The sequence below is a fragment of the Hoplias malabaricus genome, chromosome 3 (genome assembly GCF_029633855.1).
Source record: "Hoplias malabaricus isolate fHopMal1 chromosome 3, fHopMal1.hap1, whole genome shotgun sequence".
Lineage (NCBI taxonomy): Eukaryota > Metazoa > Chordata > Actinopteri > Characiformes > Erythrinidae > Hoplias > Hoplias malabaricus.
In genome coordinates, this window is record NC_089802.1 from 13,447,836 (window position 1) to 13,474,046 (window position 26,211).

The window sequence follows — 26,211 nt, forward strand, 5'->3', positions numbered from 1 at the left end:
GACTGGTGAAATGAGAGATGCATTTGTGGCTTTTTATATGTATTTATTTTTCAGTCTGTTTTAGGTTGATTTTTGTGTTGGAGGGCCATCGTCCTTATGACTATATTTTACTACTATAAAACAAATGGGTCAGTTAGAAGATTTCTCCAGCCAGCCTCACATGCAGTACTGTAGCTTTGCATTTAATATGCTTTTATTGCTATAGTCTGAGATGTCAATAACAACTTGGTCACCCAGGGCTTAGGCTTCTTGGGACATTCTTATTGTTTTGTGTGTGAAAGTGATAAATTAAATTTCATCTTGAAATAACACTACTAACAAAGATCCTGTGTACATCTGATAAACACAGAGCCAAAGTGCTACAGGTAGACAGTACATTTATGGTGGATAGTAATACAGTAGCAAATGTAATGGGGATTTAAGACTGTTGCTTGAATTTCAGTTTGTAGTTTCAAATTCAGATCATTTCATTATACATTAAACCAAATAGCAAGGTGATTTCTGAGTACCTTTTTAGCACATCTCTAGCTCACTTGTTGACTCTGTGTTTAAGCTGTGGCGTTTGAGCAATGTGCTGGAGTTAATGAGAGAGGAACTCTCTCACATATCTCTTTACCTTTGGCACTGGTGGCCAAAGCTCTAGTGGGTGGGATATGCTCAGCTCACCGTGGCAACAGCCTGCCCTTCTGCCCCCTCCTCTACCTGATTGCCTTTGCCCATGGCTTTCATTTTGGCCATGATATCAGTGAATGTTTCCTTGACAGTTTTCTCCAGAATCCAACCCTCACTTTCACTCTCTGGGTCCTCTGGGTTGACTAGTGTGGACAAAGATGTGTTCACATACTGCAGTCCTACCATCACACCAACCTGAAGGAGGAGAGAGAGAGAGAAAGAGACAGAAGATTTGGGATTATACCTCAGATCTGTAGTTAAAAATGTGTTAAGTTAATGAAGTATAGATGAATATGCCCTAACTAAACAAATATTATTTGCACTGAATTACCCTGAATCCACTGAATTTTAATTAGTACTACATATCGCTTATGAATATTTTACAAAGATACAGAACTCAAGTAAATGATAAAAAACATTTGAGTCTGAATATGGCACTGATTACAATGAAATGCTCATTAAATTACAAAAAGCTAAGTGCATTTAATGAACATCAAAACTCCTGCTCAGTGGACCAACTCACGCATATTTTCCCCACTTTTTGGCTAAAATACAAGCTTTCTTTATACAGGCCTTTAAGGTATGAGTGAGCCAGGACTGCTCACTGGTTTACGGATGGTTGGGCAAATGTATCTAATACAGAGATTAAAATAATGAAGATTTCACCACAAGACACATGCTGCCACATGCTTCATATAAATGATGTAATAAATACATCTACTTGAGAAATGACAGCCCTTTACATTTTACAGTACACTTTGTAGTACTTTTTTAAATCTGTAGCCCATATTAATATAATTTATACTTCAGTGTAAGGGAATGCCACTGTACTTTGATGTACACTGATCTACAGTTAAGACTTACCTCTAGTATAGTAACCAACAGCACCAATACACCAATAGTGTTCATTAGTCCCCCATAGTAGGAAACAAGAGCATCCCTACAGCCACGCTTCCAGATGTTCAACTCCTCATTGTGGTGGTCATAGCTGTAGTGGGCTGAGTTGTTGGTCATTTGGTGTTGAATGCAGGGCCTTGGGGAGCTGGGGTTGCAGCAGCTGAATGGGACTCCATCCAACAAGTATTGTCCATCAACGTTGCTGCTGATTCGGCTACAGACAATGAAATCATCATGATATTTTCATACCATAACATGGCATTAGGAAGTCATTGAAATCATTGAAACGTTACTGAACATTGACCATCAAATACCAAATGTCACTCAATCAAAACATGATTCATTCTTCAGCAACATTAAAGCTTAAGGGCTCTGCCCGTGACACCAGTCTATTCCCAGCCAATCATTCCAGTCTTCGAGTGATTGGAGAGGACAGTAAGCCCTAAAGGACGTCGAAATGTGATCCAAGAAGATTATCAACTAAGTCTGAACTGGCTCACACGGTTGATACCACTTACAATACAAACTAACCCTCTAGATCACCTTTACACTGTTAACTCACGACTTACACTGAAAACCAAAGAGTGAAAATAATCACAAATGGACATTTCAATGTAAAACATATATGTGAAGATTTAAGCATTAAGACTCAAGTCATTAAGTCTGTTTCATAATATTCATCATTCACTGAATTACCACAAAAAATGTCATAGATAATAAGAAAAGGGGAAAGACAACAGCATCACATTCACTTCACAGTGCCTAAACAGTCAGTAGAAACTTACTCTTTGACTTCTTTAGAACTGAAGTCCAGGTAGCGATTGCTAGTCCATTGGATCTCGAACCAGTCTTTGTAGTTATTGTTGCCACAACAGCGAAACTCCATCTGCATTAGATCCAGTGTTCTCTTCATATAGCAGCGGCCAGGTACATCCGTGTCTTTGTAGAACTTCATGCCATTCTTCAGGCCTTCTGCCAGTGTAAACTGCAGAGGGATGCGCATAGTGAAGCATAAGAGTGCCGTAAAGAAGAGAAGAACGTTAAAGAGCAAACAACAGATAAGGAATGGCTTCATAATTGTCTTCCACTTGGAAAACTTAGAGGAATCCAAGGAATCATAACAGATCTTGCCACCAAAGGCATTGATGCCACAGGCCAACAGTCCTACCCCAATGAGCAGGTTGGGCACAAAGTGGCTTTCATTATTGTCCATAAGTTCACTTCGCTTACGCAGTTCAATTTTAAAAAATAGGCCCAAGCTAAGGACCAGCACTCCAGCTATTATAGAGAACCAGTACATGAGCCATAGCATCTGTGCCAGTTTTACCCGTTTCTTCAAGTCAAACTTCACCTTCAAAAGAGCCATCTTTGACAGCTAATGTTTATCCTAATAGTGTCAAAATAAATCTACTGTTTCTTTTCAGTGTGCAACCTCCACCAGTGTTAGATCTTCTTAAGAGGTATATTTTCAAGCAGTTCTTCAAGCAACAATTTGTAATCCATTCCAGTGAACTGGGGTCACATCAGTTATTGTCACGGTCCTCTCTTCACCCATAATAGAACTCCAGATGGAATGATGAGCATAAGTTGACGTGTTTTGTCCTCTCTTCCCTTGACAAATGAATCTCTTCCTACAAGGGAAGCAATGGCGTTGACGGGTACAGATGCTAATGGACCTTTTCCTACATAAGGAAGTAAACGGACAAGGATTCAAATGATTAAACCCAAAGTTTCAGTACGTCATCCTAAACCCTGCTAATCAGCCTTATCCCATTTACAGAAATCCTTTGCCAGCAGTTGAGCCTATCAGTAAGCTGCTGCCGTAGTTTGTGATTGGTTTGATTTGTCACATGGTCAGGCTAGCAACACTTGAAAGACACCATAGACCAAGTACCTAACGAGGACTTAAGACCACACCAATTGCACTCCAGGGTCTTAAAGTGCATGAGAAGCAAGGTGTCATATTTTAAGGTGGCATGGTAACAAGGACATGCATAGTAAAAAGACAAAATTCAGCATGTATTGCAAACGCTGTGAAACATTACATACTACTCTGCTGATACATGAGAAATGTGGTGGTTTTGTTTTCATGTATTTGGTACAAAAAGTAATGGACATCTTTCAAGGTAAACACCGAGACTGTTTTACATTACCAACACTCAAAACAAATAATGTAACTTCCTATGGCAAAGTTTTCACAGGTTTCCACATTTCTAGATAAAAAGCCATCTTTCACAAGGCATCCCACTATCTGGTATTCTCTGCATTTAAAAAAAAAACACTATGTAAGTGGCTGCTTACCCAATATTGATCACCCAATATTAAACCCAATAATTTAGTGTCGCAGTCACACAGCTCCAGGGACCTGGAGGTTGTGGGTTCGATTCCCGCTCCGGGTGACTGTCTGTGAGGAGTTTGGTGTGTTCTCCTCGTGTCTGTGAGGGTTTCCTCTGGGTGCTCCAGTTTCCTCCCACAGTCTAAAAACACACGTTGGTAGGTGAACTGGGGACTCAAAAGTGTCCATAAGTGTGAGTGTGTGTGTGTGTCGCCTTGTGAAGGACTGGCGCCCCCTCCAGGATGTATTCCTGCCTTGTGCCCAATGATTCCAGGTAGGTTCTGGACCCACTGCGACCCTGAACTGGATAAGCAGTTACAGATAATGAATGAATGAGTTTGAATGTGAATGTGGATGGTGCCCTGACCCATAATCCTAAGATGTTTTACTATGAATAAATATGGATGGAACTAAACACTTGTGCATATATTTATAAAAGATGTTATTAATAATAATTTACATAGCAATTTAAATTTTACACAGTTGATTCACCTACCAAATGGATTTTTGGGCTTTGCGAGGAATCCAAAGCACCCTGAGGAAACACACCTAGGCACAGGAAGAACACATCAAACTTCTTACAGTAGAAATAAAACTATGAGTAAACTGATGTATTTTCACAATTACATTTGAAATAGTTAGAATTTATGGAAATATTCATCCATCCATCCATTATCTGTAACTGCTTATCCAGTTCAGGGTCACAGTGGGTCCAGAGACTATCTGGAATCATTGGACGCAAGGCAGGAATATACCCTGGAGGGGGCGCCAGTCCTTCACAGGGCAACACACTCACACCTACAGACACTTTTGAGTCGCCAATCCACCTACCAACATGTTTTTGGACCGTGGGAGGAAACCGGAGCACCCGGAGGAAACCCACGCAGACATGGGGAGAACACACCAACTCCTCACAGTCACCAGGAGTGGGACTCAAACCCACAACCTCCAGGTCCCTGGAGCTGTGTGACTGCGACACTACCTGCTGACACTACCACCATGCCGCTTATGGAAATATTATTTAATGTATTTTACTAAACAACAAACTATCTAGGGTGGCACGGTGGTGCAGCAGGTAGTGTCGCAGTCACAAAGCTCCAGGTACCTTTAAGTTGTGGGTTGAAGTCCTGCTCCGGGCGGCTGTCTGTGAAGAGTTTGGTGTGTTCTCAACGTGTCTTTCTTCTCACGGTCCAAAAACACACATTGGTAGGTGGATTGGTGACTCAAAAAGTGTCCATAGGCATGAGTGTGTGAATGAATATGTGAGTGGGTGTGTTGCCCTGTGAAGGACTGGCGACCCCTTCAGGGTGTGTTCCTGCCTTGTGCCCAGTGATTCAGGGTAGACTCCAGACCCACCGCAACCCTGAACTGGATAAGTGGTTACAATGAATGAATGAACAAACTATCTACAAGTAGTGTCTTCACATTAAATTCATTCTGAATATTCTTCTTTTATTTTTATTTATTTCACAATAACACACAATCATAATGACATTGCTGTTTATGTCTAAACTGGCCATTATAATTTTTAGAATCATACTTCAGTCACATTGTAGGTTTATCAACAATAAAATGGGTTTAAACTAAAACTGTGACTTCAAATATTTTGTGTGTATCTCAAGACAATACTTACAGACTAGTAAGGAGTGTTTTGTAGAATTAACTTTAAATTGTTTGGTGCTACAGTAATACAAAATATCAGCCATGTAACATGGCTGTGGAGAGAATGAAAGTATAACATCTAACAGCAATATTTAACTTATTAAGCATCTTAGGTCTGTTTTGACTTTGTAAGTGATAACTAGTGATTAAACTTCAAGTGATCCATATTGATTCATTCATCTTCTTTAGCTGCTTCATCCTAATCATGATTGCAGTGGAGCCAAGTTGTATCCAAAATAAAATAGGTGCAACACGGTCACGCAGTCACTCACACACCAACATCTGTGAACAAAACCAACATGGGTTTTTGGTTAATTGGAGGAACATGATGACTGAAGGCGAGGACTAAAGGAGAGAGACCCCCCCGTACTTATAGTTTTTGTATTGTCTTGTAAATAATGGACCAAAAGAAATGCTCTAAAAATTACTTGGAATTGAATATTTTTAAATTGATTTCCATTGAAATATACGTTTTTTTCTTTCTACAGTGAAGTTATTATGGAGACAATATTTTGCCATTGGACAATGACAATATTTATGTTACATGATTAAGTTTGTAATTTTATTATTGTAAAGACCAGTAGAGAAGTATGTAATGGGTTTATGTTGCAGATATGTGTAAACATCAAACTTTTTGTGACACTGCAATACACGGTGTTCTACATAAGAACCACAAAAAAATTAACACATAAATTAAGTCTTTAATAAAGCATTAATAAATGCTTATGTAGCCACAGCAATGTCCTAATTACAACAATGACAATGAAAAACTACAGTGATGTACAAATACAGACATTGGCACTGTTTATATCTAATATTTCCAACACTTAGATTTGCTAGTATATAAATATGTATAACAGGCAGAATATTTGGACTACATCTCTGTGCATTAGAATTATGGATAACAGAAAAATGAAAAAGAGACTCAATAATCAAATTATTTTTTCTAGACGGGATTTATTTCATCTGTCACTGGTATATGTCAATGTAGCCCAATAAAACGGTCAAAGTGATAAGTAAACACATCTGCCATTTCATAAGGCTGTCTCTCCATCATCCCAAGATATCCTCTCAGACTCTGGAATTACACTCCAATTGGGTGAATGTGCCCCAGCAGCAAGCCAGTTGAAATCATCCACCTGAGACCAGTTGTTTCTACTAGGATCAAGTCCAGATATTTTGAAATCATTGTCCATGCCATCATACGTCCAAGTTAAAGGTGCAAAGCGGACTCCTTGACAGTCTTCAATGATTGCTCGGCTAGTGACATGGAGGTATATTTGAGTGTTTGCAGTGTTGTGGGTTCTGAGCTGTTGGCAGGCGAATCCCAGGGTGCAGTCTTTACACTCATCCACAAACACAGAGCTGGAGACTGGCCCACTGAGGATGCGGCAGTCTCTGACATTCTTAATGTGTAAGGTGCTTGGGGAGCCAAAAAGAGTCACTTTACAGTTGGTCAAATGAGACAGCAATACATCCCGTTGCTGGATCTCTTCTGGTTGTTTAATCAGCACCTCATTTTGGAAATTGGAGAAGCCACACTGTGTGGCATTGATTGTGCCATCAGCAACAGTGGTATCGACGCTGGTTGTTTTCTCTGTATTTCCAGGAACAGATGTGGGCTGTTGGCTCGTGACATTGCGAGATCTAAAAGCGAATTTTTTCTTGGGCTTAATCTCTGAGATAGAAACCTGTAATTTCTGCAGAGAAGCCTGGGCCTGTCTCAGTTCGTACTGAGTCAGAAACATGGTGCTGTCGTTCAAGAACTTCTGGAGCTGTTGTGTTCTGAGGGTCGTCTCCTCTAATGTCTCGGTGATCTTCCCTTGGTCAGCGTTAGAACAGCTGGATATCAGCTGTTCGATAGCGGCCTTCTCCGCGCTAAAAGTGGCGCTGAAATAAGCCACATTCTCCTCGGACACCGAGCAGCTCTCTTTGGCGTTTTTCCGCCGCTCCAGCTCCTCCAGTCTCGCCTGGTCTCTGCGGAGAACGCTCTCCGGGACACGGACCGGTTCAGTGCAGCCCACCTCCGCCGAAAGAGACTCCATGACGAGAGGGACGAGCGTCTTCTGCGTTTTCCCCGGGTACAAAGTAAATAGCGCGTCTCACGAAGGTACTAAATAAACTCTTCCGTGATTGGACACAAATCCTTCCGAGCTCCTCTTAGCTGCGTTTTGATTGGTGAACACTTGGATAACGCGAAATAACGCCCGATGACGTCATGAACACGAGGCTCCGCGAGTCAGCGCCACCGTTTCTCAGCTCCACTCAGCAGAGCGCCCGGAATACGGACACAACACCCTTCTCAAAATCCTCTGAAAGGTTCCTGGGTTCTATTCCTGTGTTAACTTGCTGGAAAAACCCTGCAACAGTTATAATTTAAATCTGACTTTATTGTATTCTAAGGGCACTTTGTTTAATGGTTTAAATAAGAGATTTCTAGACACATATTTAGATCAGTTACTGGCAACCCAATACACATAGGATAATAATAGCTAATAGCTTTAGACTATTGTGGGTATCCCACAAAGCAGGACTTCTTAGTTTAGCCAGTTAACTTAAACCCCAAGTCAAGACTGTCAGATAGGAACAGGGCTGAGGGACATTCCTATTGGACAGTCCTAAAATTTAGGCTCAAGATAGCTGGCTAACTGAGAAACCTTGTGGAATAAGTAGTCTAATGATATAAGTGTTTTCCCTGTTAGTGGGTACAAAAAGAATCAACCATTTCCCCAGTTATCCATCTTATAAAAGCCCATAATACAAATATATGTTAAAAAAAAAAAAAATTTCAGAAGCTTATGTGTAATTCCCCACTTTTATATCTGATTATACAGAAATTGATGTAATGCTAAGGACAAAAAACTTACAATATGGCAATACGTATAACAGTTACAAAATAATAATATAACTTAGAGTATTAGTCCAATGATAGAATAACATTATCCAAAATAGGTGCACACAGTTCTGTGATGAGTAAATATTATGTACTTAAAAATATCCCCACATATCCCTTAATACATCCCAATAAAATATAATACAATATGTTTTATTCAGTAAGCTAAACAGAGCCAACAGAAATTGATGTTTGGAAACATGATAAATTAAAGCTTACACCCGGATGTACTTTAAAGTTAAAAAAAATAATACAATCTTGTCATTTTAATAGGGTTATTAAAAGGTTTACAAACAACTTAAGTACTAGTTCACGGTGTATCAGGTCTACAGTGTGACCGGTGTGTTTTGGGTGTGGTCAGAGTTGACACCCCGCCCTCTATTGCTGGATATTGTCTATGATTTAACATTTATGGCTATGAGAGTAAAAATTGGTGCTTAGTGTAGTAATTACACTGATAAATAGGTTGACATTATGGTGAGTGATAGAGAGTGGTTAATGTGAGTGTGTTTGAGTGTAAGTGTCCGTGTCTCTGAGGGTCTCACTGCTCTCCTGAGAGAGGGTCTCTCTAATGCTCTCCTCTCTCCGGGCTGTAGATGCTGCCTCTGCTGCCGGAGCAGAGCTGCTGCAGCGGCCCGTGCGGACATGGCGAGGAAACCCCGTTGACAAGGCACTGCTTTTTCATGACGGTGAGTTTCCCTTTGAGTGTATTATAATTTTGTGATAAAAATTTCAAGGAAAAAACACACACAACCTCCTTCCTCCCCTTCCTTCGGGGAGGGAAGAGTGTGAGCGTGGAGAGAAAAATCTATGTGAGACACAGAGCGAGGGACAGTGAGAGAAAAATACATGAGTGGGAGAGGGAGAAGAAGAAGAAGGAGGAGGAGGAGGAGAAGGAGGGGGGGAGCAAATTAAAAGTTGCCAAATGGAGATATTGGGTTTCAAGAGGAGTGAGACAGGAGTAAGGGTTTGCCTCTTTTTCAGTAGTCTTTGTGTCATGCAAATCGAAATAAATATTTATTGGCTCGACAACGGTTTACTTCGCTTGTGTTTGTCGTCGATTTCGTTTCGTTTCAAGAGAGGTGGCGAAACAGCTAGCGTTCAGCCACAGGAGGCCATCAGCTGTGAAAAATACGCCAGGATTCGTCGGTTAATCTGCTTCCTTCTTTCAAAAGAAGGCGCTGTCGGCGTGGATCGGGATAGATGAGCGAGAGAGAGAGATCCGCAGTTCATCCGAGCGTCTGCTTTCCTTCGGCTCAGCGTGAACTCGTGCGGCCGCTAGTAAAACGGTGGCCGAGAAAAGTGTCCCGTGTTCGAGAACGAGACCAGAACAAACCGCAGAAACAACTAAAACAGCGGGGCATTTTTTCAGCAGATCTACACAGCGTCGTCTGTTCATTCAGTCTTGTTTTTTGCTGGTTTCCAGCTGGATGTGTTCCTTTGCTTTTAGAGCTGAAATTATGAGTCTTCTGGCTAAGCTAAACCCAGATAAAGCTTTATTGTCGGACTCGCCCCTATATCAGAGGACTGTAATGCTGCAGAATGAAGAGCCCTGTCCTCTCTGAGTCTCAGTTTAAATTAGACTGTACGTTACATCGAGGGTCGATGTTTTTTTTGCTGCGTCTCCTTTCCGCCCCCCCTGCTTCAACAATCGAAGCGGACGGCTAACCTTTTGCTAGTCTTTCAGAGAGGAAGGGAAAGATGCTTTCCCCTCCCTTATTTGGCCAGTAAATTATATTCGTAACTTAGTCATGCGCTTCTTTAACGGTTGTCTTTAAACCTGTATCATTTAAGTGTAACAGAATTTAGTCCTTAATGTGGCTGTTCGTCCGAAACTGGCATTTTCATCTAAAGCACACAATCTATTTCCGCATTCTCTATTGCCCAACTTCATTTTTGAACATAAATGAAACCGTTTAAGAGAGCGTAATATGCAAGGGGGACCTGAAACGATTTTTTAACTGAACAAAAGCACTGATTATGTTTTGTACCTTCTGGTGTAAAATGGGAAGATGTATCAGGCGGTTAAACTGTCGCACAAAGACGATCTTCATAAAGACATAACTGGGTGTAACAATGAAATATGTATTCACACCAAAAGTAAAAGTCACTGCTTTGGTCAGTCGATGAGGCTGTAAGTCAGTGACAGACTGTCATAATCATGTTTGTGTGTGTGTGTATATGTATGTGTGTATATATATATATATATATATATATATATATATATATATATATATATATATATAGCAGCCTCCCGAATAAATATCCAAATAAAGAGGAATGTTACTTTGCCCATCCCCCACACGCATGTCCTCTAGTCACAGTTCATTATGTTTGTTTAAAACTGTGAAAAACTCGATTACATACTCCAGCACCCCTATTATTAAAATGGCAGCATTTCCTTTTCTTATTTGTGAGTTATCTGCTGTAGCTCTGTACAGTTTGCCCGCGGCTATCTGTATGGCGCAGTTTCAGCTTTCCGCCGCCATTTTACACTCAGTGGAGAACGAGGTGTATTGTGTCCGCTTTCAGTACAGAAACATGAGCAAGGAGATGAACACGACTGCCGTCATACTCATTAATCAGATTTTAAAATGTAGTAATAATTGTTTTTAAAAACCTTTCCCTCTAGCCAGCACATCCTTGGAACAAAACTCTTCAAATGCAAATATATTTTATTGCTTTATGTTCACCCCCCCCCCCAAAAAAAAAAAAAAAAATCCAAGTTTGTCACGTCTGCCACACATTTTAGAGTTTTACTCTTTTTTCTGTACAAATGCTCTCATAAGTGGCATCCAAAACCACTAAATATTTAAAATATTTATAAAAACCAGTACGTTATAATTATAGAGGCTTTGTTTATATGAATAATATGTCTAAAGTAGAAAATACTAAATGTACAAAATTAGATGTTACTGTTTATAAACATGTTAACATGTTTATTAGGAGAAATGATACAGCTGCTATAAACTCCTTTACTAACTACAGCAAGTACCAAAGTAGAAAACTGGTATAGTGGTACCTAGTGGTTGTCTGAGAAATTTGTAAATGTATATTATTCTCTAACCACAGTTGTCATGGATGATGAAGACGATCGCCGTCTTCTGGATTTCATAGGGTAAGTTTAGCTATTTAAATTTTAGTTTTAATATGTAATAGGCTATTTGGACTAAAATAAGGGTGCTTCAATATATCCCTTGACATAAAAATACGCTTATCTCAGCTTGAAGCAAATTAATTGAAGTAAGGTTGAATATTTAGTTTGCAGTACATTGTTTGCAGCACTGTTAAAGCAATGCATACCAAAGATTATCCTTTATGACCATTTAAGTACCTCTTTAATACAGTGTATTTTATTGCTGTCAACTTCTCAAACAAACTTGCTGCTCAAACAAACATGTGGTTTATGCTTTTTCTCTTCAAAACAGGGATGTACAAGATTTGAACGACTATCTTCATGGCTCCTGTAACAAATCGGTATGTTTTAGAATTGGTATTATTTGGTGGTACTTTGGGTGAATGCTTTGAAGCAGGAATGTCCTGATTTGGTCCTGGAAAGTTACTAAATTCAGTTCAGTTTTTCCTTGGTCCAACACATATGCTGCAGTTCATTAGCTAATATAATCATAGATTACATAATGTAATATTTTACAGTACTTTGGCTTTTAGGATTAGAGCCCTCTTAATTTTGCCACTGTTTTGTGTTTTTTGAGCAGATAGAGGAAGATGACCTGACAAATGCGACATATGGATCTGCAGACTCTTTTTTTACAAGTGACACAGTGAGTATGTTTTAAGTTTCAATCTGTAGAGTGATACGGTTCCAGTGTAACATGACACTATTTGCTTTGTAAATTATTTTTGTTTTTTTTGTCCAGGGTGGCTCAGATGAAGGTCTTAAAGATGGCCACAATCACCTGGAAGAGTTTGGTGAGGCTGCTGGGGCTAGACTTCAGCTCTCAAGCAGTCTTCAGTTTATTGAGGATGAACTTCAGGGGGATATCTCGCCCAGTGGAATTGATCTTGGTGGTGAAGATCAACCATTTGACATTCTCCAAAAGTCTTTGCTGGAGGCAGATATCACAGAGCAGACATTGGCTCAAGAGGCCTTGTTGGAATCCCAGCCTTCCTTAGCCCCTGCTACTACCACCTTCCCACAACAGCTGGCCTCTGGGGGATTTGGTGGTGTTCCAGGAGCAGGAGTAATGGGCCCATTGCCCCTTGCTGGGGCACAACCTCAGGCTTTTATCCAGCAAGTTCCCCAGTTACCGTTGGCCAATGGACCAACTGGACATATTCAGTTAGTGGGTTCATTTAATGGAGGTGCCCCGTCTATGATGACTATCAACAGCCTGGAGCGGCCTCAGATCCTGTTAAGGCCTGGTGGGAATGCAGTGACGAGCAATACTGGCCAGGGTGCAGGTTTTGGTCCATCTGCACCTGGACAGGTGTCAGTTCCCTTTAATAAAGGGGCAATACCATTGCAGAATATTATCATTCAAAGAGGCCCTGCACCACAGACATTGGTTAGACCCATTCAGCCTAAACCTCTTCAGACAGGTGGACAAACTGTGTACAATATCAGCAACATAGGGATCCAGCCCAACAATGTCACTCCTGCAAATCCAGCCAATAGTGCTTACACAACCAGTGGATCTCCTCAGACTACCCAACAAGTAAAAGTAGTTAGTCAAGGCACCAGCATAGTAGTACATTCCCCAATAGGACAGCAAGGACAGCCACAGGCCCAATCCAGTCTCCCACAGGGGCAGTTTTTGCTTCCCAGTTCACTGGCCCTCACAACCGGCAGCTCTGTCCATGGCTTCCAGGCAGTAAACGGCCAAGTCCTTCAAACCAACAGCCAAGTAGGAGGCGACTCTTTAACTAGCACTACTACTTACTCCATCTTGACCAATCAAAATACAACAGTACAGATTATTGCTGGGCAGAATTTTACAGCTGGAGGACAGTTGATAGTTAACCAAGGTATAGGGCAAGGTATAGTTAACCAGATAGGGCAAGTCTCTCCTACAGCTGTAGTGCAGGTCTCACAACGGCCTGGTGTCACAGCCAAAGTTTGGACCACGAATGCATCACCCAGTCCAGTCACTCCAAGTCATTCTACTATGGTTAACTCTGCAGCCCAGGGGCTCCAACCCCAACAGCAGATATCTGTATGTTCAGGATCACGACTTTTAGTGCCTGTGACGCAGAACGCAACTAGCTCTTCGTACATTGCAGGTCAGGAGCTACAGCAGGTACCTCTGAACCAGGTGAGACATATTTGTTAATGATTTCTTGTTTTGTTTTAAACATAGTCTTTTCTTTTTATGATAAAGATCTTACTAATACCTCCAAATAAGTAAAAAAAAAAATTATTTTCAAGGACTCCAACTTACCAATCCAAAAAGGGCAGACACAGCTTGTTAATCTTCTTGGAACCAAAGGTATGAATTTATCTTAACTGTGCATTGCTTTTCTCTTTTTTAATGATAACCAAGTTTAAGTGGTGAATAAAAATCATGTTTGAATTCACAGGTATGAAAACGCTAAGTACTGCTACCCACGAACCTCTTATGTCCATGACTCCAAAAAGACCTGCACCTCAGCAGCTCACTAGGGGAACAATGTGAGTGACCCAATACATTTAATTATCTTTGGAAATGGTAATGTGGTAAACTGGTAAATTTGAATATTCTTTGGGAACTTTTTTGCCTTGGAAATCAGCTTTAAAAAAATACAAAAAATATTCTATGCAAAAACCTTTATCAATTCTGTCATAACAATTTGTTAGGCATCAGACAGTGTATTTTAACCATTGTTTAATGTGACATACGTTTATTGGGAATGTTTTGGAGGTTTCATTGCTATAGATAAAGGAGCATTCTGTAAGATATATACTTAATCATAAAATGTCCAGGGTGTGTGATCATAGATTAAGAAATTTATGCCGCCCTCTATCCAAGAATTTTACAGTCCAACCCCACCACTGCCAGGTCTACAAACGTATTGTCTTACAGCCATGAAGTGACCAAGAGAACAGATTTAATGTTATATTTCACCAGACCCAAAAAGCCCCATTGCCCATTTAATATCTCAATGACCAGAGACAGGGATTAATGGCCTCGTGTTTGAAATGTGAAGGCAGTTTAGAAGCAGCATCACTACAGAACAGAGCCAGAGCTGGCTAATTTTCTCCTGAACAGGTATCAGTAAATAATTTCTGAAAACAAAAATGTAGAAATTCAGATGCCTATGTATAGATTAAAAGGAGTAAATGCCATAGGTTGTGTGTTTCAAATAAAGAAAATGCATCCGTACTACTTTTGAAAGGTGTTAGGACTGTGTTTAGTGTGTTCTATAAAAAGATCTTTACATACTCACCTATTTAAGGTGTCTCTTAAAAGTGGAACAGAGGATACAAGAACTTGGCGAATAACGCCAATAATACTCGTAAACAGACACATGTAATGTGGAACAAAATATTTGAATATGAAAATTGTGAAAAAGAAGCAAATTTGTGCCTACTAAACGACAGTTATTGTGGGAGGGAAAATCGATAATTAACACCAGCCTTGTCTAGCTGAAATATTTAAGGTGGGTTTGGACAGTAAAGCCTTGTAAATGCAGGGAAATGGCAGCCATTCTTTCAGCTTTTTTGCCTTTTTCTTGCATAGGTAGATATTTTAGTGAAATGATGAACACTTTTCTGTGTAAATATGTTGATTATAGCACATTCTTCCTAGCTATTATGGTCCAAAGTTCTTAAATTCATCTCTTGCTTGTTTGTTCAGTTTACCTCAAACTGGCAACCTGGGCGAGCTTCACGTCTGTGGAGGATGTGGAGGAGTGAGACAGCTCTTTACACTGTTTTGAAACTGTATTATATTTCCGATTTTAAATGCTTTGTGTCAGTATTATGGATTGCTCCTTTAAGAATAGCTTTGATTCAACTAATTAATTCATTTGGCCTGTCAAAACCAAATTATTGTTCTTCAAAAACTTATTATTCTTTTTTCTTCTTATTATTATTCCACACTCAAAATGTAAAATGCTTCTCCCTCTACAGTTTTGAGATGAAAATTAGAAATAAAACTTCACAGGATCATAGATCTTATACCAACTCGGGTGGCTTGTGCTTTTTGGAGCTGTTTGACTTACAGATTTCAGGAATTTTTCCTATAGAAATGCATCACGCCAAATTTCAAACTGGTCTAACTCTGTCAATTTTCATGCTAAAACCACGGAATTCCAGATGGTGACGATGCGCCATGTCAAATTTTTGATCAATCTGAGTTATGGTTTTCATTCAATTATCATACAAAATCCCACCCCATAGAAATGCATTACAAAATGTTCGGATGATGATGTCACAGTGGCAAATGTCACACATACCAGGGAGAGAATGCGCACAGCTGGTGGACGGGGACATTATAAGATACTAGTGAATTTAAGGTGGAATTTATTTTAAGATGCCAGACTAAGTATATGTGCAGTCTTTTAAATTTGGTCATTTATTTAATGTGGAAGTTTATTTTAGGTTCAGACTCTAAATAAAATGGCTGTACTTTTAAGGTGGCATGGTTTTCAGTGTGGCAATTTAAATAAGGTTATTATGTTGTAAGGTGGAACTTTAAGGTGGTAGTCTAAACATATATTGGCAGTCCTTTAAAGGTTTTAAGGATTATTTGAAGTGGCCATTAAAGGTGGCATTTAAAATATATTGGCAGTTTTTATGGATTGAATGTTTATTTGAAATGGTTATTTATTTAATGTCTAATAAGTCTAAATAAAACGGTAAAAATTTTTTGTGGTGGAATTTTTATTAAGGTTGCAGTCAAAATATATTGGCAGGCTTTTTAAGCTGGTGGTATTTCATGTTTTGGAGTATTGGATTGATACAAATTATAACTTTATAGCTATTAAGCAGTATATAAGCTAATGTTTCAATGATATGTGACAAGTTTGTTCACAAACTTTCTCCCTCTAGTTTAGAATGGAATATTCCACACTTAACCATCCTGAACATTGTTTTGTATCCTATGAAGGATGAAGATGATGATAAATAAGGCTTTTATTATAAAAAGAATTGTGGAATTTTTTACTTATATACCAAAATGAGTGTTTTACCACAGAATTAACCTAACAATGTTTGCAGGATCCTGCAGCAATTAAGAAAGGATCACACTGGAGTAATGTCTACAGACCGTGGCCCGTTCACTTCACTAAATGATGTCATTGACAGATTACTACCGTATCATGTGTTCCAAGGAGCACCACCTTGTGAGGAGGATTTTACCAAAGGTACAGTTGCTGCACTTTAAATCACTATTTTAAATATAATGAAAAATTGTTGTTTTTAGTGTCCTTTCTGTTTTCAGTGGATGAAGAATTCCAGGCAGCTGCTACACAAGTGTTAAAGAGAACACAAGCCATGGTGAACAAATACAGGCGCTTGCTCATGGTGGAGGCGGAGGTAGGTTTACTTCAACGCTTTCTTTTATTAAACTTCTTATGAAGCTTTATTAAGAAAAAAAAAATTCAAACTTGATTAGCCAAGAACTACAAATCTGTGTTTGCTGTCCCACAGCGGTCCAGCCCATCATCAGAAATAGTGATGATTGACAGGACATTTAACCAGGAAGAGCGGAGCAGCTTGACTCAAGATAAACGAACGGTACTTGTAGACCCAGGTAATTCTAAACACAGTAACTGCTGTGTATTTTGATGCTGCTGTAACAAAACCTTGTATTGCTCACTTTATAACTTAAAAGGAAAAATATTTTTTTAAAACAGGACAGACTGTAAAAATCACAATTTCTGTGTATTAATTCAGTAAATTGGGAATCTACCAGCTCACTAACTGAAAAAAACATCCCAGTCAGTTCTTTTGTGTTCTGCCTAAGTCTAAAACATGGGATAAAACAAATCGCTCTGAGTGTCTCCAGTCAGAGCTCATGACCCACAATTAAGTGAAAGTGCAAAGACATGATTAAATAGAGCAAAATGATAGAATGACAGAGAGAGGTGTACTGATAAATTATGCTGAAAATAAAAATGTAACTTTGATCACAGCATGTTACAGATGTTTTATTAAAACCCCAGGGAACAGTGTTAATTTTTCCCTTTAATGTTAATGTAAAGAAGTGCAAACTCTTTTTCTAAGCTACTCTTATGAATTCCTATCAATTCATCATTAAACATTTTGCCGTTGACAATTGTTCAGAAGTTTTCATAAATGTTAATATTATGTGCCCAGATGGCTTCCTAGAGGAATTCTGCTGCGGACCTAAGAAGATGATCTCAAACTCAGGGGCCATGGATTCATTTGACCATGATGAGTTCCCTAGTTTAATGGGAACATCTCCAAGCCAAGAATTAAAAAACATAGAAGGAAGTGAAGAGGGGAGGGATATATATATGGAGCCTGCTTATAGGACAGAATCATATTCAGCTTTTGAGGATCCAGGAGGTGGGCAACTGAGGGATCATGGAGAAACTGCCATCAAGATCACCATAGACATGAAGAAAAAAAAGGCCAATAATGTCTTCAGCAGCAGCAGTCACCACCATCGCCTTCATGATGCACAACACTCCACATCTCCCATCCAGTCTCAGCACAACACTGCCCAGCTCTATCTACCTGAACCTTCTTTATCTTTAGATCATGGTCATGTCTCACTGGCTGACACAGACTCAGTGCTTGAAGCTGCAGTAAACAGCATATTAGAATGTTAGTGCCATATCATTGTTGTTTTTTATTTGTGTGCTTAACAGATCACATTTCATGTCTCACAGTGACTTCCATGATGTGTGAGATTGGAGAATGCACTTCAGAAAACAGGTTTGTGCGTCCCTTTGGGTGAGAAAATAGAGACTGATTGAGATGCTCTATTGTGCCTATTGTTACAAAAATCTTCATGTTATAAAGCCTTTTTTTTAACACAGCTAGACCCACCTGTGTATACAGTAATATAAGGCAGTGATGTCTGAAATATCAGCATGGAGCGGTGAGGGTTAACGTGCTTCCTCAGTGAAATGCTGCCAGCTGTTTATGCTTTTGGGTGCTACAGCAGGGCAACTGAAACTCGGGATTTCTGAGCATGACCTAACAGAAACCCAGTTTGGCCAGCATACATTTGAGTGAGATCTTCTTGGCCGTTTGTGCCACAAAATAACCCAGAAAATCCTTTATATTTTGAAACTAGGCTTTATCTGCCTCTGGAAAAGCAGTCTTTTTACAGATATTTCTTGCACTTTTGGAGATGAATCCTCTAGTAATGGTTTGTTTTGGTAGATTCTGACCAAAAGAGGCATGTAAACATAGGCATGTTTAGTTGATATTTCAGCAGTAGTATTCAATTATAGCACCGCAAGTTCCTATTACTGCAAATTTGTGTCCCACGTTCTTTTCACTGCTGATTCAGTTCTTGGGAATTAAGAGCGAATCAGGAGGAGACACAAACTAGTGCAGTCCTGGTTGAGGAACAGAATACTGCTGTATGGGCATTCATTGTGCTCAGATTTCTTTGATTTAGCATTTAGTTTTGTACCTTACAGGTATGCAACACCCTCCTCACAGAAACAAGCTCATCCTGAGAGGTTTTGTGCAGGTGGAACTTGTGTCCTCAGATTGAGGGTATATTGTTACTTTTTCATGTTTTTATTTATTTTTTTTATTAATGCGTTTTGTCTTTACTGCTCTTAGCCCTGGACAGAAAGACTAGTTGTATAAACCTGGGTGAGCCCACAGAATAGGGTCTGTAACATTTTCATTTCCCTTGTGGACGGTGATCCCTGCTGGACAGGCTATGCTCTCTTAGTGAAAGTTAGTCTTTAGTCTAAGCCACTAGTATCAACTAGCATTTGCACATTTCAGCTTGTTTTGTTCTCTTTAAAATAGCCATGTTCTATGCAGCCAGTTGTCTACCTATCAAGATTAAGTGTTTAGGAAATTTAGAGGTGAAGTCACTTGAACATGGTTATTTAACAGCAATTATTACAAACCTTTACATGTTTCCCACTATTTTGTTCTAAGAAAACATTAAAGCCACGAGCAGGAATTTCCAAGCAACGTTTACATTGTTAATTCCCATAATTAGCACCTATTACAATTCATTACATCTTTTCTTACATTAACAAAAAACATAATCAAATAAACCCTAAACACAGATGTTAAAAGTTTGGAATTGAGAGCTGTAGCAATTCTAGGTGGTAAACAGAATATTGTTTAGGTAACTGTACTGGAGCTGTCAGACTATGGCTTGGAAATTCCTGAGTTTAGCTTTAATCCTGGTTGCAACAAGTAAATATCAGACTGTTTACTTGAGCAGGAATGGGCAGACCATTGCAGTGTGAAAGATTATCTCATGAAGGCTGATTTAATTTATTTTTATGTACTTCTCAATGCTGAAATGTCGTTTGTTTGTATCTAAAATATAAGTTTCCTTCATCAGTGACACTACATACCTGTCGTTCCTAGCAATTCAACCAAATATGATGGACAAGAGAAGTTCTGTTTATCTACGTTCTCTGTGAATTCAGCTGTGTTTGTGTGTGTAGAGGGGATTCATTTAGAAGACCTTTTGTTTGAAGGGCTTCTTTGCCTTAGGAGAGTGTATGGGAAAACACAAATTTGAATATTCTTTATTTTACTCTTGTGTGTGTGTGTGTGCGTGGCCTTCACTTAATCCTAACACGCCACTAAAAACTGAAGTTGGGTACCCATGCTTTGAACATTTCATTTTCTACATCATTGAAAAGTTTATTTGTAACATTTGTTTTATATTAAAAAATGTAAAAGTGAAACACAAAATATTTATAATTTTTGTAAAGGAATGTAAAAATGAAACAAAAATGAAGTTATTTTTATTATGTTGGTAATACCATGTTTGTCAATATTTGAAATATATGGTCTGTATGGTTTTTTTTTGTGTTCACTACAACAGCAAAGATCAATCAATATTAAATTCATTTTGAATACAACCTTAAATCATTGCTTAATTCTGTTTCATTATATAATTTAAAAGGAAGAGACATCATGGGATTAAAAACTCAATCTCATTCATATTAAACTAGAAATATTGCACAATAAAGTATCAAAATTAAGTAAATATGTAGTTTGTGGAGTTTAAATGAAACAGTAGAAAAAATACATTATATACACATAGGCAAAAAATAATTCAGTAGCAGTCGTTTCAAGTTTTTTTTCATAAAATTGAAAGTTTGCTATATGAATAATCACTGGATTAGGAACACCTACCTTTTATCTACACTCATTCATTATTTAACAGCTCCTCAAACCATACACAAGCACTTTGTAGTTCTATAATTATACTGTAGTCCACTTGTTTAAATGCATACATTCTTGTTCCCATTTCAGCCTGTTCTTCAGTGGTCATTACCCCACATGATCACCACAGAGCAGGTATGATTTGGGTGGTGGATCATTCTCAGAACTGGCGTGGCTGTGTTGTGCTGGTACAAGTGTATCAGACACAGCAGTGCTGCTGAAATTTTTAAACACTGTGTCCACTCCATTAGACACTCCTACCTTGATGGTCCACCTTGTATATGTAAAAGTTAGAGACAGTAGCAAAGATTGTGTTGGTCGTCCTCTGGTCCTTCTTCAGTGGACACAGAACACTGTTGGCTGAATGTTTTTGGTTTGTGGACTATTCCCAGTTCAGCACTGACACTGAAGGCTTCAAAAACACTAGTAGCCCTGCTGTGTCTGATCCACTTGTACAAGCACAACACTAACACATCACCAGCATGTCACTGCAGTATTTAGCATGAGCCCCCACCCAAATCTCTGTGGGGGTCCTGACCATGAAGAGCAGGGTGAAATGAGGACAAGAAAATATGCAGAGAAACAAATGGATTACAGGTTGGAAAATAAAGGAAAACAAATATGATATAAAACTATTACTTAGTAATTTAAGTAATTTAAAGACGAAACATTAACGATTCACTAAAGCAAGATATTCATTATATTTGGTCATAAAACAGCTTTTGGTACATTTTAAACGTAGGTTCTTTAAATAATAACATTATAACAGACATGAATAACACCAAATAAATTAGAAAAGCGAGTGTGATGAGCATTAAATTGGTTTCACACATGTTTGCGTTTTTTATTTGAGGGAAAAAAGTATAATGTTTATTTAAAATAATAACATTACAAAATGCTAAATTAAATAACCATATGAATATATTACATTCTCCTTTCAGTCCTTCACATTTTATTCATGTTAAATGAGATATTGGCATATTCAGATCCTCTAGTGGTAATATCTCCAGCGGTCTTTCTCTGTAAAATAGCAGACATTACAGACATAATAGACATTAGATAACATTACAGTTATTTTATATTTTATATACACTCATAAACCAGGATATGGGACCAAAAAAAATCCATGACTGCACTCAGAAAAAAATTTGTTAACTACAAGAATAAATGTGTGTAACCGTAACTCACTGAGATGAGGATAACTCCATATGTAACTAAGGACACAGTAACCAGCAATCAGCATCGCAATCCCCCCAACTCCTCCTTTCTGTACGTCAATGTACTTCCTGTAATACCACTGCCACCCTAAACATACCAAAGATGAGGAACATAGGTGTTTATCAGAACTGAAACATGGCAGACTGTATTTCCAAAAGTCTGTGGACACACATGGAATTCAATTGAAACACACAACTTGTATAATCTCCACAGAACAGAGCAATAGAACAGGACAGGCCCCTGTCTTGTATCTCCAGCAGGAGGACCCTGTTATGTCACCTGAGACCTCTCACCAAGAACAAGAAAAGGCCATGTACTGGATGTCTGCAGCCAAACCTGTTGCTGTAGCAAAATGGAGGCAAACCCCTGGATACATGTTTCATTTGGATAAAAACGTGTTAAAATCCTTTGTTTAAACAGTGCAAGTGCTTCCACCTTTCAACATCTCGTTTGTGCCACTTTAATCCTACTGATGTCTTAAAGAAACATTCATTAACACTGCCTGTTTAATTCCAAAGAAGACAGAAAATGGACATTAAAATAATTATGATAGATTTGGGTAAATAAAAACTCATAATTGGTCCACGAGGAACTTGTGTTTAAGAACATTTTAGGAGCTGGTTGTATTAGTATAAACTTAATCTAGAATCAGACCTTTGTTCAGCATGGTGGCAGTCTCCCTGGGTGATTTTGGTATCTGAGCTCGAAGCCAGGCAGCAAGCTCACAGAGCCTTACATCTCCTAGACTCTGTTCTCTCCCAGCACCTGTACAGATAGATAAAGTATCTATATATAAGGGAGAAGGCATTATATATTTATATATTGAGAAAACTGCCTGTGAGGATTAAAAAAAGGACCTCTAACCCTGAGCAACTGAAAAAAATAACAATAACAATTTTGAGGTTTGTTCAAATCATAAAGGTAGGATAAACCCGACTTGAAAGAAATTTGATATATTTACCTTGTCTCGGTATAGGAATGCTTGAGGACTGATGCTGTGCCAATAAAACATCTTTAGAGGGGATTCCTGAATGAGATGATGAGAACAGATTTCCACAATAACCTGTGGCCATGTCAGGTGTCCATTCCATGACCGTCTGGCTTTGCTTTAAATGAATCATGTATTCAGATGGCCTGTGGATGGGTGTTTTGTCAAATGAAAACAAAGGTGAAGATGCCTCTAAAGCATCCTTCTGATAATTTAGTACATGAGGCTCATGTAGAGGTAATGGAGTATTTTCACACTTATTAACATATATTTCTTTTTCTCTTATGAGGTTTAAAATTGGAACACTATCAGAGCTCCTTTTATAAAATGCATGTTTAATATGGTCCCACACACAAGTCTTGGTTTGGAAGAAATGGAAATCTCTTTGATCTTTTACTCTACAAACCAAAGTGAGATCCTTGCACAAAGGTTTTGGGACATGTTCTACATCCTCCACAATGTATACATTTGCTTTATGGTTTGGCGTACTTCGCTCAGCCTTGGACCCTTTCATCTGTGGAACTTCCAAAATGTCAAGGGCATTCAACCCACTCTTGCTGGATTTCACTAATGATGTCAATGTGGTCCATTTATGAGCTTTCTTGCTTTGACCTTGGGAAATTTCTCCTTTGATATGACCTTGTGATGTGTCAGGTAAACAGTCCGAGGTAATCTTGGCTCCCTTTAGTGTCGAAAGTGCAGCTTTCTCCATTTCTTTTTCTCTTTTTGCCAGCCACTTACTTTTGGTCTTCATAGTGTCTGTTTTGCTTCCCTCTGCTGATATAATGGTGCTCTCAAAGACTTCATTACCTACCTTTGCAGCCGTCATACTGGACTTGGATTTTATATGGGTTTTTAAGGACAAAGGTTTATTCAGCTTCTTGTCACAAACATTTACTTTGTTTTTCTTGTCCTTCTGAGATGTGTCTTTAGAAGTAGAAACTAATTGCTTTAGAACATTATTGTTTTTGGTGGCCTTTGAACCAGGGGACATTTTACAGTGAGGAAGATGAGATTTAAGCCTTTTGAATGGCTTTCCACAAAATGGACATTGTTCTGTTGGTAAAGAGTAAAAGAAAAATACAGTATAGTTCAGAACATTTAACACAACACCATAAGCCATGATTGACAATCTATTTCAGGGTTTCCCATAGTGCTTTACAGTTAGGGCGACTGCCTTGACACTGTCGTCCATCCCACCCTCCCACCCACTTGTGCTCTTGCAAGTGAACCAAACAAAGCAGTGCTTATGGACTGCCAAGAGTGACAAAGATTGCATGCGACTTAAAAAAGTAAAGAAACATAAAAATTTGAAAGAAACCTCTCAGGTAGATCTGCTCATATTCTGGTTATAAAGGTAAAGCACAACACACATATAATACCAAATGGACCTCTAGGAAGGACTACACTGGAGGAATGAGGCACCATTGAAGTTTTTCTTGAACAAACAGGATGTGCTGCAAGCTGAGGTATTTATAGCTGTGTGTTCTAACTGTACATTAACTATCCATTAACTGGGGAAAATGTCATTTTGTCTCCGTCGTTGTGTTTAGACCAATTGTTTACTTAAAGTTTTAATAAAATTTTAAAAGGCAGGTGAGCTACAATAACACTCTATGGGAATTGACTAATGCTCTGATGCACCTGTTTTAATTATAATTAGTGCAAAGACGTTTTTTCTTTGACTTTTGTTCCAGCTTAATTAATCACAGAAATACCACCATTATTTTGACAACTTTTTCTGGGATTACTCACCTAAAGTCATCCTGAAAAAAGACCGCAGGTAGTTAGTAGAGCGGGGGACTATTTTTAAATTACATTTATCTCTGACAATCTCAAATAGCGAGTGTAAATTAAAATCGTTTGACAAAATAAAAATTACAGTGCTAGAATGCACATCTTAACTTATTTCATGTGCCGTTATCTTCTGCAGAGACTTCTGAAAGACCCGCGTGGTTGTACTGACAGTGCCTGTGTATAAATGAGAAAGACCCAAGTTTTGTGCTACTTATTATATTTATATTAATATATATTTATATATATTGGCATAACGTCTAGCAATATCTAAAAGTCCCCATTGCCAGTTTAAGAGTAGGTTAAAACTTGAACCGCGCATCTGATAAAGTTAGCTACGTCATTCGCGCTCACAGCTGAAATCCCACGCAAATACTTCAGAGTCGATTCTCATTCTGATTCCATGAGACTGAATCGAATGTATCAAATCAAAGACTCGATTCTGCACATTATGGTCGATTCCATTAAAAGTCAAGCTCACGCCTTTATTTACTCCATATACAGTGAATTTCGTATGAAACCCTATGTTCACAACGAATATGACTGAATGTCATTTTTTCTGTTAGACGTATAATAGGTTGCCATCATTACACTGTGTAAAATGTATGGAACTAAACCTAAAACAAAAGACAAAAGACGGCCTTATTAACTATATTTGACTTTAGGAAGGCAAGACTGGTTAAACAGCGTAGTCAGGCTAAACTGTCCTCGACTACCCGCTGTTAACTCCTTCAGGTGTGCAGATGTCAGGAATTGAAGAATCGACTCATTTTAGGCTCGACTCCCTGATGGAAAATGTTGCTCCTTTATTTGCCTTGGTGCTCGATTTGGACTGCGCATTTCCTGAATATCACATAAGCCTATATGTACAGATCTGATAATAAATAAAGCTCTTCTATCATAAATTTAAACAAATAGTATAACTTTAAATGCCGGTTAATAATAATAATAATAATAATAATAATAATAATAATAATAATAATAATAATGACACAAACATATTTAGGTGTTCTCATAGAATGCAATGATGACTGTTAATTTTATTAACTTATAGTTTTCCTAAAAGCGTTTCATCGACCTTTCTTGTCTGTTGTGCTTCACTTTCCTTTGACAGCAGTTCTGTAGCACAAAATGCACATATCAATGTACAGGCTGAAATCTGTAACGTTTAATCATTTAAATCGACAGTCAATGTTTGTGGAAATACTATGAGAGCTTTGTCATTTAAGGGGCTTTTAGACAACGAGGTGTGAAGTGCGTTGTCATAGCAACGGTTCATCAATTCCCGTTAGTAAGAAACGTGTAGTATGTTAATATTTGGTGTACTGGCCTGTCGAACTCACACTATTAATATTAGTATTTAATAATAACAATAGTACGTAGTACACACTGTGCTGGGACGCAGGTTCATTCTGACATAGTGTAACTTTAAAAGTTCCTTTAGGGAAAAAGCTCCTTCT

At 38.6% G+C, this 26,211-nt stretch overlaps 4 protein-coding genes across 5 annotated transcripts; 1 reads left to right on the plus strand and 3 right to left on the minus strand.

The window, feature by feature from the left end:
- Positions 1 to 657: 657 nt before the first annotated feature.
- On the minus strand, positions 658 to 2,935 carry prph2a (peripherin 2a (retinal degeneration, slow)). The gene is made up of 3 exons (XM_066666550.1): positions 2,355 to 2,935; positions 1,537 to 1,783; positions 658 to 867 (listed from the first exon to the last, which is right to left on the minus strand). Exons 1-3 carry the CDS (start codon positions 2,933 to 2,935, stop codon positions 658 to 660), a joined length of 1,038 nt encoding a protein of 345 aa, XP_066522647.1.
- A 3,320-nt stretch (positions 2,936 to 6,255) lies between these two features.
- On the minus strand, positions 6,256 to 7,703 carry tbcc (tubulin folding cofactor C). The gene has a single exon (XM_066665788.1). The coding sequence runs from the start codon at positions 7,609 to 7,611 to the stop codon at positions 6,601 to 6,603; it is 1,011 nt and encodes a 336-aa protein (XP_066521885.1). The 5' UTR covers positions 7,612 to 7,703; the 3' UTR covers positions 6,256 to 6,600.
- Positions 7,704 to 8,997: 1,294 nt separating this feature from the next.
- Positions 8,998 to 20,413, plus strand: bicral (BICRA like chromatin remodeling complex associated protein). 2 transcript variants are annotated; one of them, XM_066666110.1, is made up of 11 exons: positions 8,998 to 9,148; positions 11,532 to 11,577; positions 11,888 to 11,936; positions 12,176 to 12,241; positions 12,338 to 13,732; positions 13,846 to 13,906; positions 13,998 to 14,088; positions 16,618 to 16,763; positions 16,841 to 16,935; positions 17,050 to 17,152; positions 17,719 to 20,413. In XM_066666110.1, exons 1-11 carry the CDS (start codon positions 9,031 to 9,033, stop codon positions 18,195 to 18,197), a joined length of 2,649 nt encoding a protein of 882 aa, XP_066522207.1. In that variant the 5' UTR covers positions 8,998 to 9,030; the 3' UTR covers positions 18,198 to 20,413. The 2 variants fall into 2 exon arrangements, with proteins under 2 accessions (XP_066522207.1, XP_066522208.1); XM_066666111.1 differs by lacking the exon at positions 8,998 to 9,148 and adding an exon at positions 9,323 to 9,420.
- A 1,166-nt stretch (positions 20,414 to 21,579) lies between these two features.
- On the minus strand, positions 21,580 to 25,003 carry si:dkey-21c1.4 (uncharacterized). Its single transcript, XM_066666014.1, has 5 exons — positions 24,713 to 25,003; positions 22,931 to 24,013; positions 22,624 to 22,734; positions 21,940 to 22,056; positions 21,580 to 21,771 (listed from the first exon to the last, which is right to left on the minus strand). The coding sequence occupies exons 1-5, from the start codon at positions 24,720 to 24,722 to the stop codon at positions 21,743 to 21,745; spliced, it is 1,350 nt and encodes a 449-aa protein (XP_066522111.1). The 5' UTR covers positions 24,723 to 25,003; the 3' UTR covers positions 21,580 to 21,742.
- Between the last annotated feature and the right edge of the window lie 1,208 nt (positions 25,004 to 26,211).

Coding starts and splice junctions, on each gene's coding strand:
- tbcc (XM_066665788.1), bottom strand. CDS start 7,611: ATGGAGTCTCTTTCGGCGGAGGTGGGCTGCACTGAACCGGTCCGTGTC.
- prph2a (XM_066666550.1), bottom strand. CDS start 2,935: ATGGCTCTTTTGAAGGTGAAGTTTGACTTGAAGAAACGGGTAAAACTG. Junction 1,784..2,354: donor AGTTCTAAAGAAGTCAAAGA/GTAAGTTTCTAC, acceptor CATTGTCTGTAG/CCGAATCAGCAGCAACGTTG. Junction 868..1,536: donor TGTTGGTTACTATACTAGAG/GTAAGTCTTAAC, acceptor CTCCTCCTTCAG/GTTGGTGTGATGGTAGGACT.
- bicral (XM_066666110.1), top strand. CDS start 9,031: ATGCTCTCCTCTCTCCGGGCTGTAGATGCTGCCTCTGCTGCCGGAGCA. Junction 9,149..11,531: donor GGCACTGCTTTTTCATGACG/GTGAGTTTCCCT, acceptor CTCTAACCACAG/TTGTCATGGATGATGAAGAC. Junction 11,937..12,175: donor ATGGCTCCTGTAACAAATCG/GTATGTTTTAGA, acceptor TTTTTTGAGCAG/ATAGAGGAAGATGACCTGAC.
- si:dkey-21c1.4 (XM_066666014.1), bottom strand. Junction 22,057..22,623: donor TGCCACCATGCTGAACAAAG/GTCTGATTCTAG, acceptor TGGTATGTTTAG/GGTGGCAGTGGTATTACAGG. Junction 21,772..21,939: donor ATGGAGTTATCCTCATCTCA/GTGAGTTACGGT, acceptor GCTATTTTACAG/AGAAAGACCGCTGGAGATAT.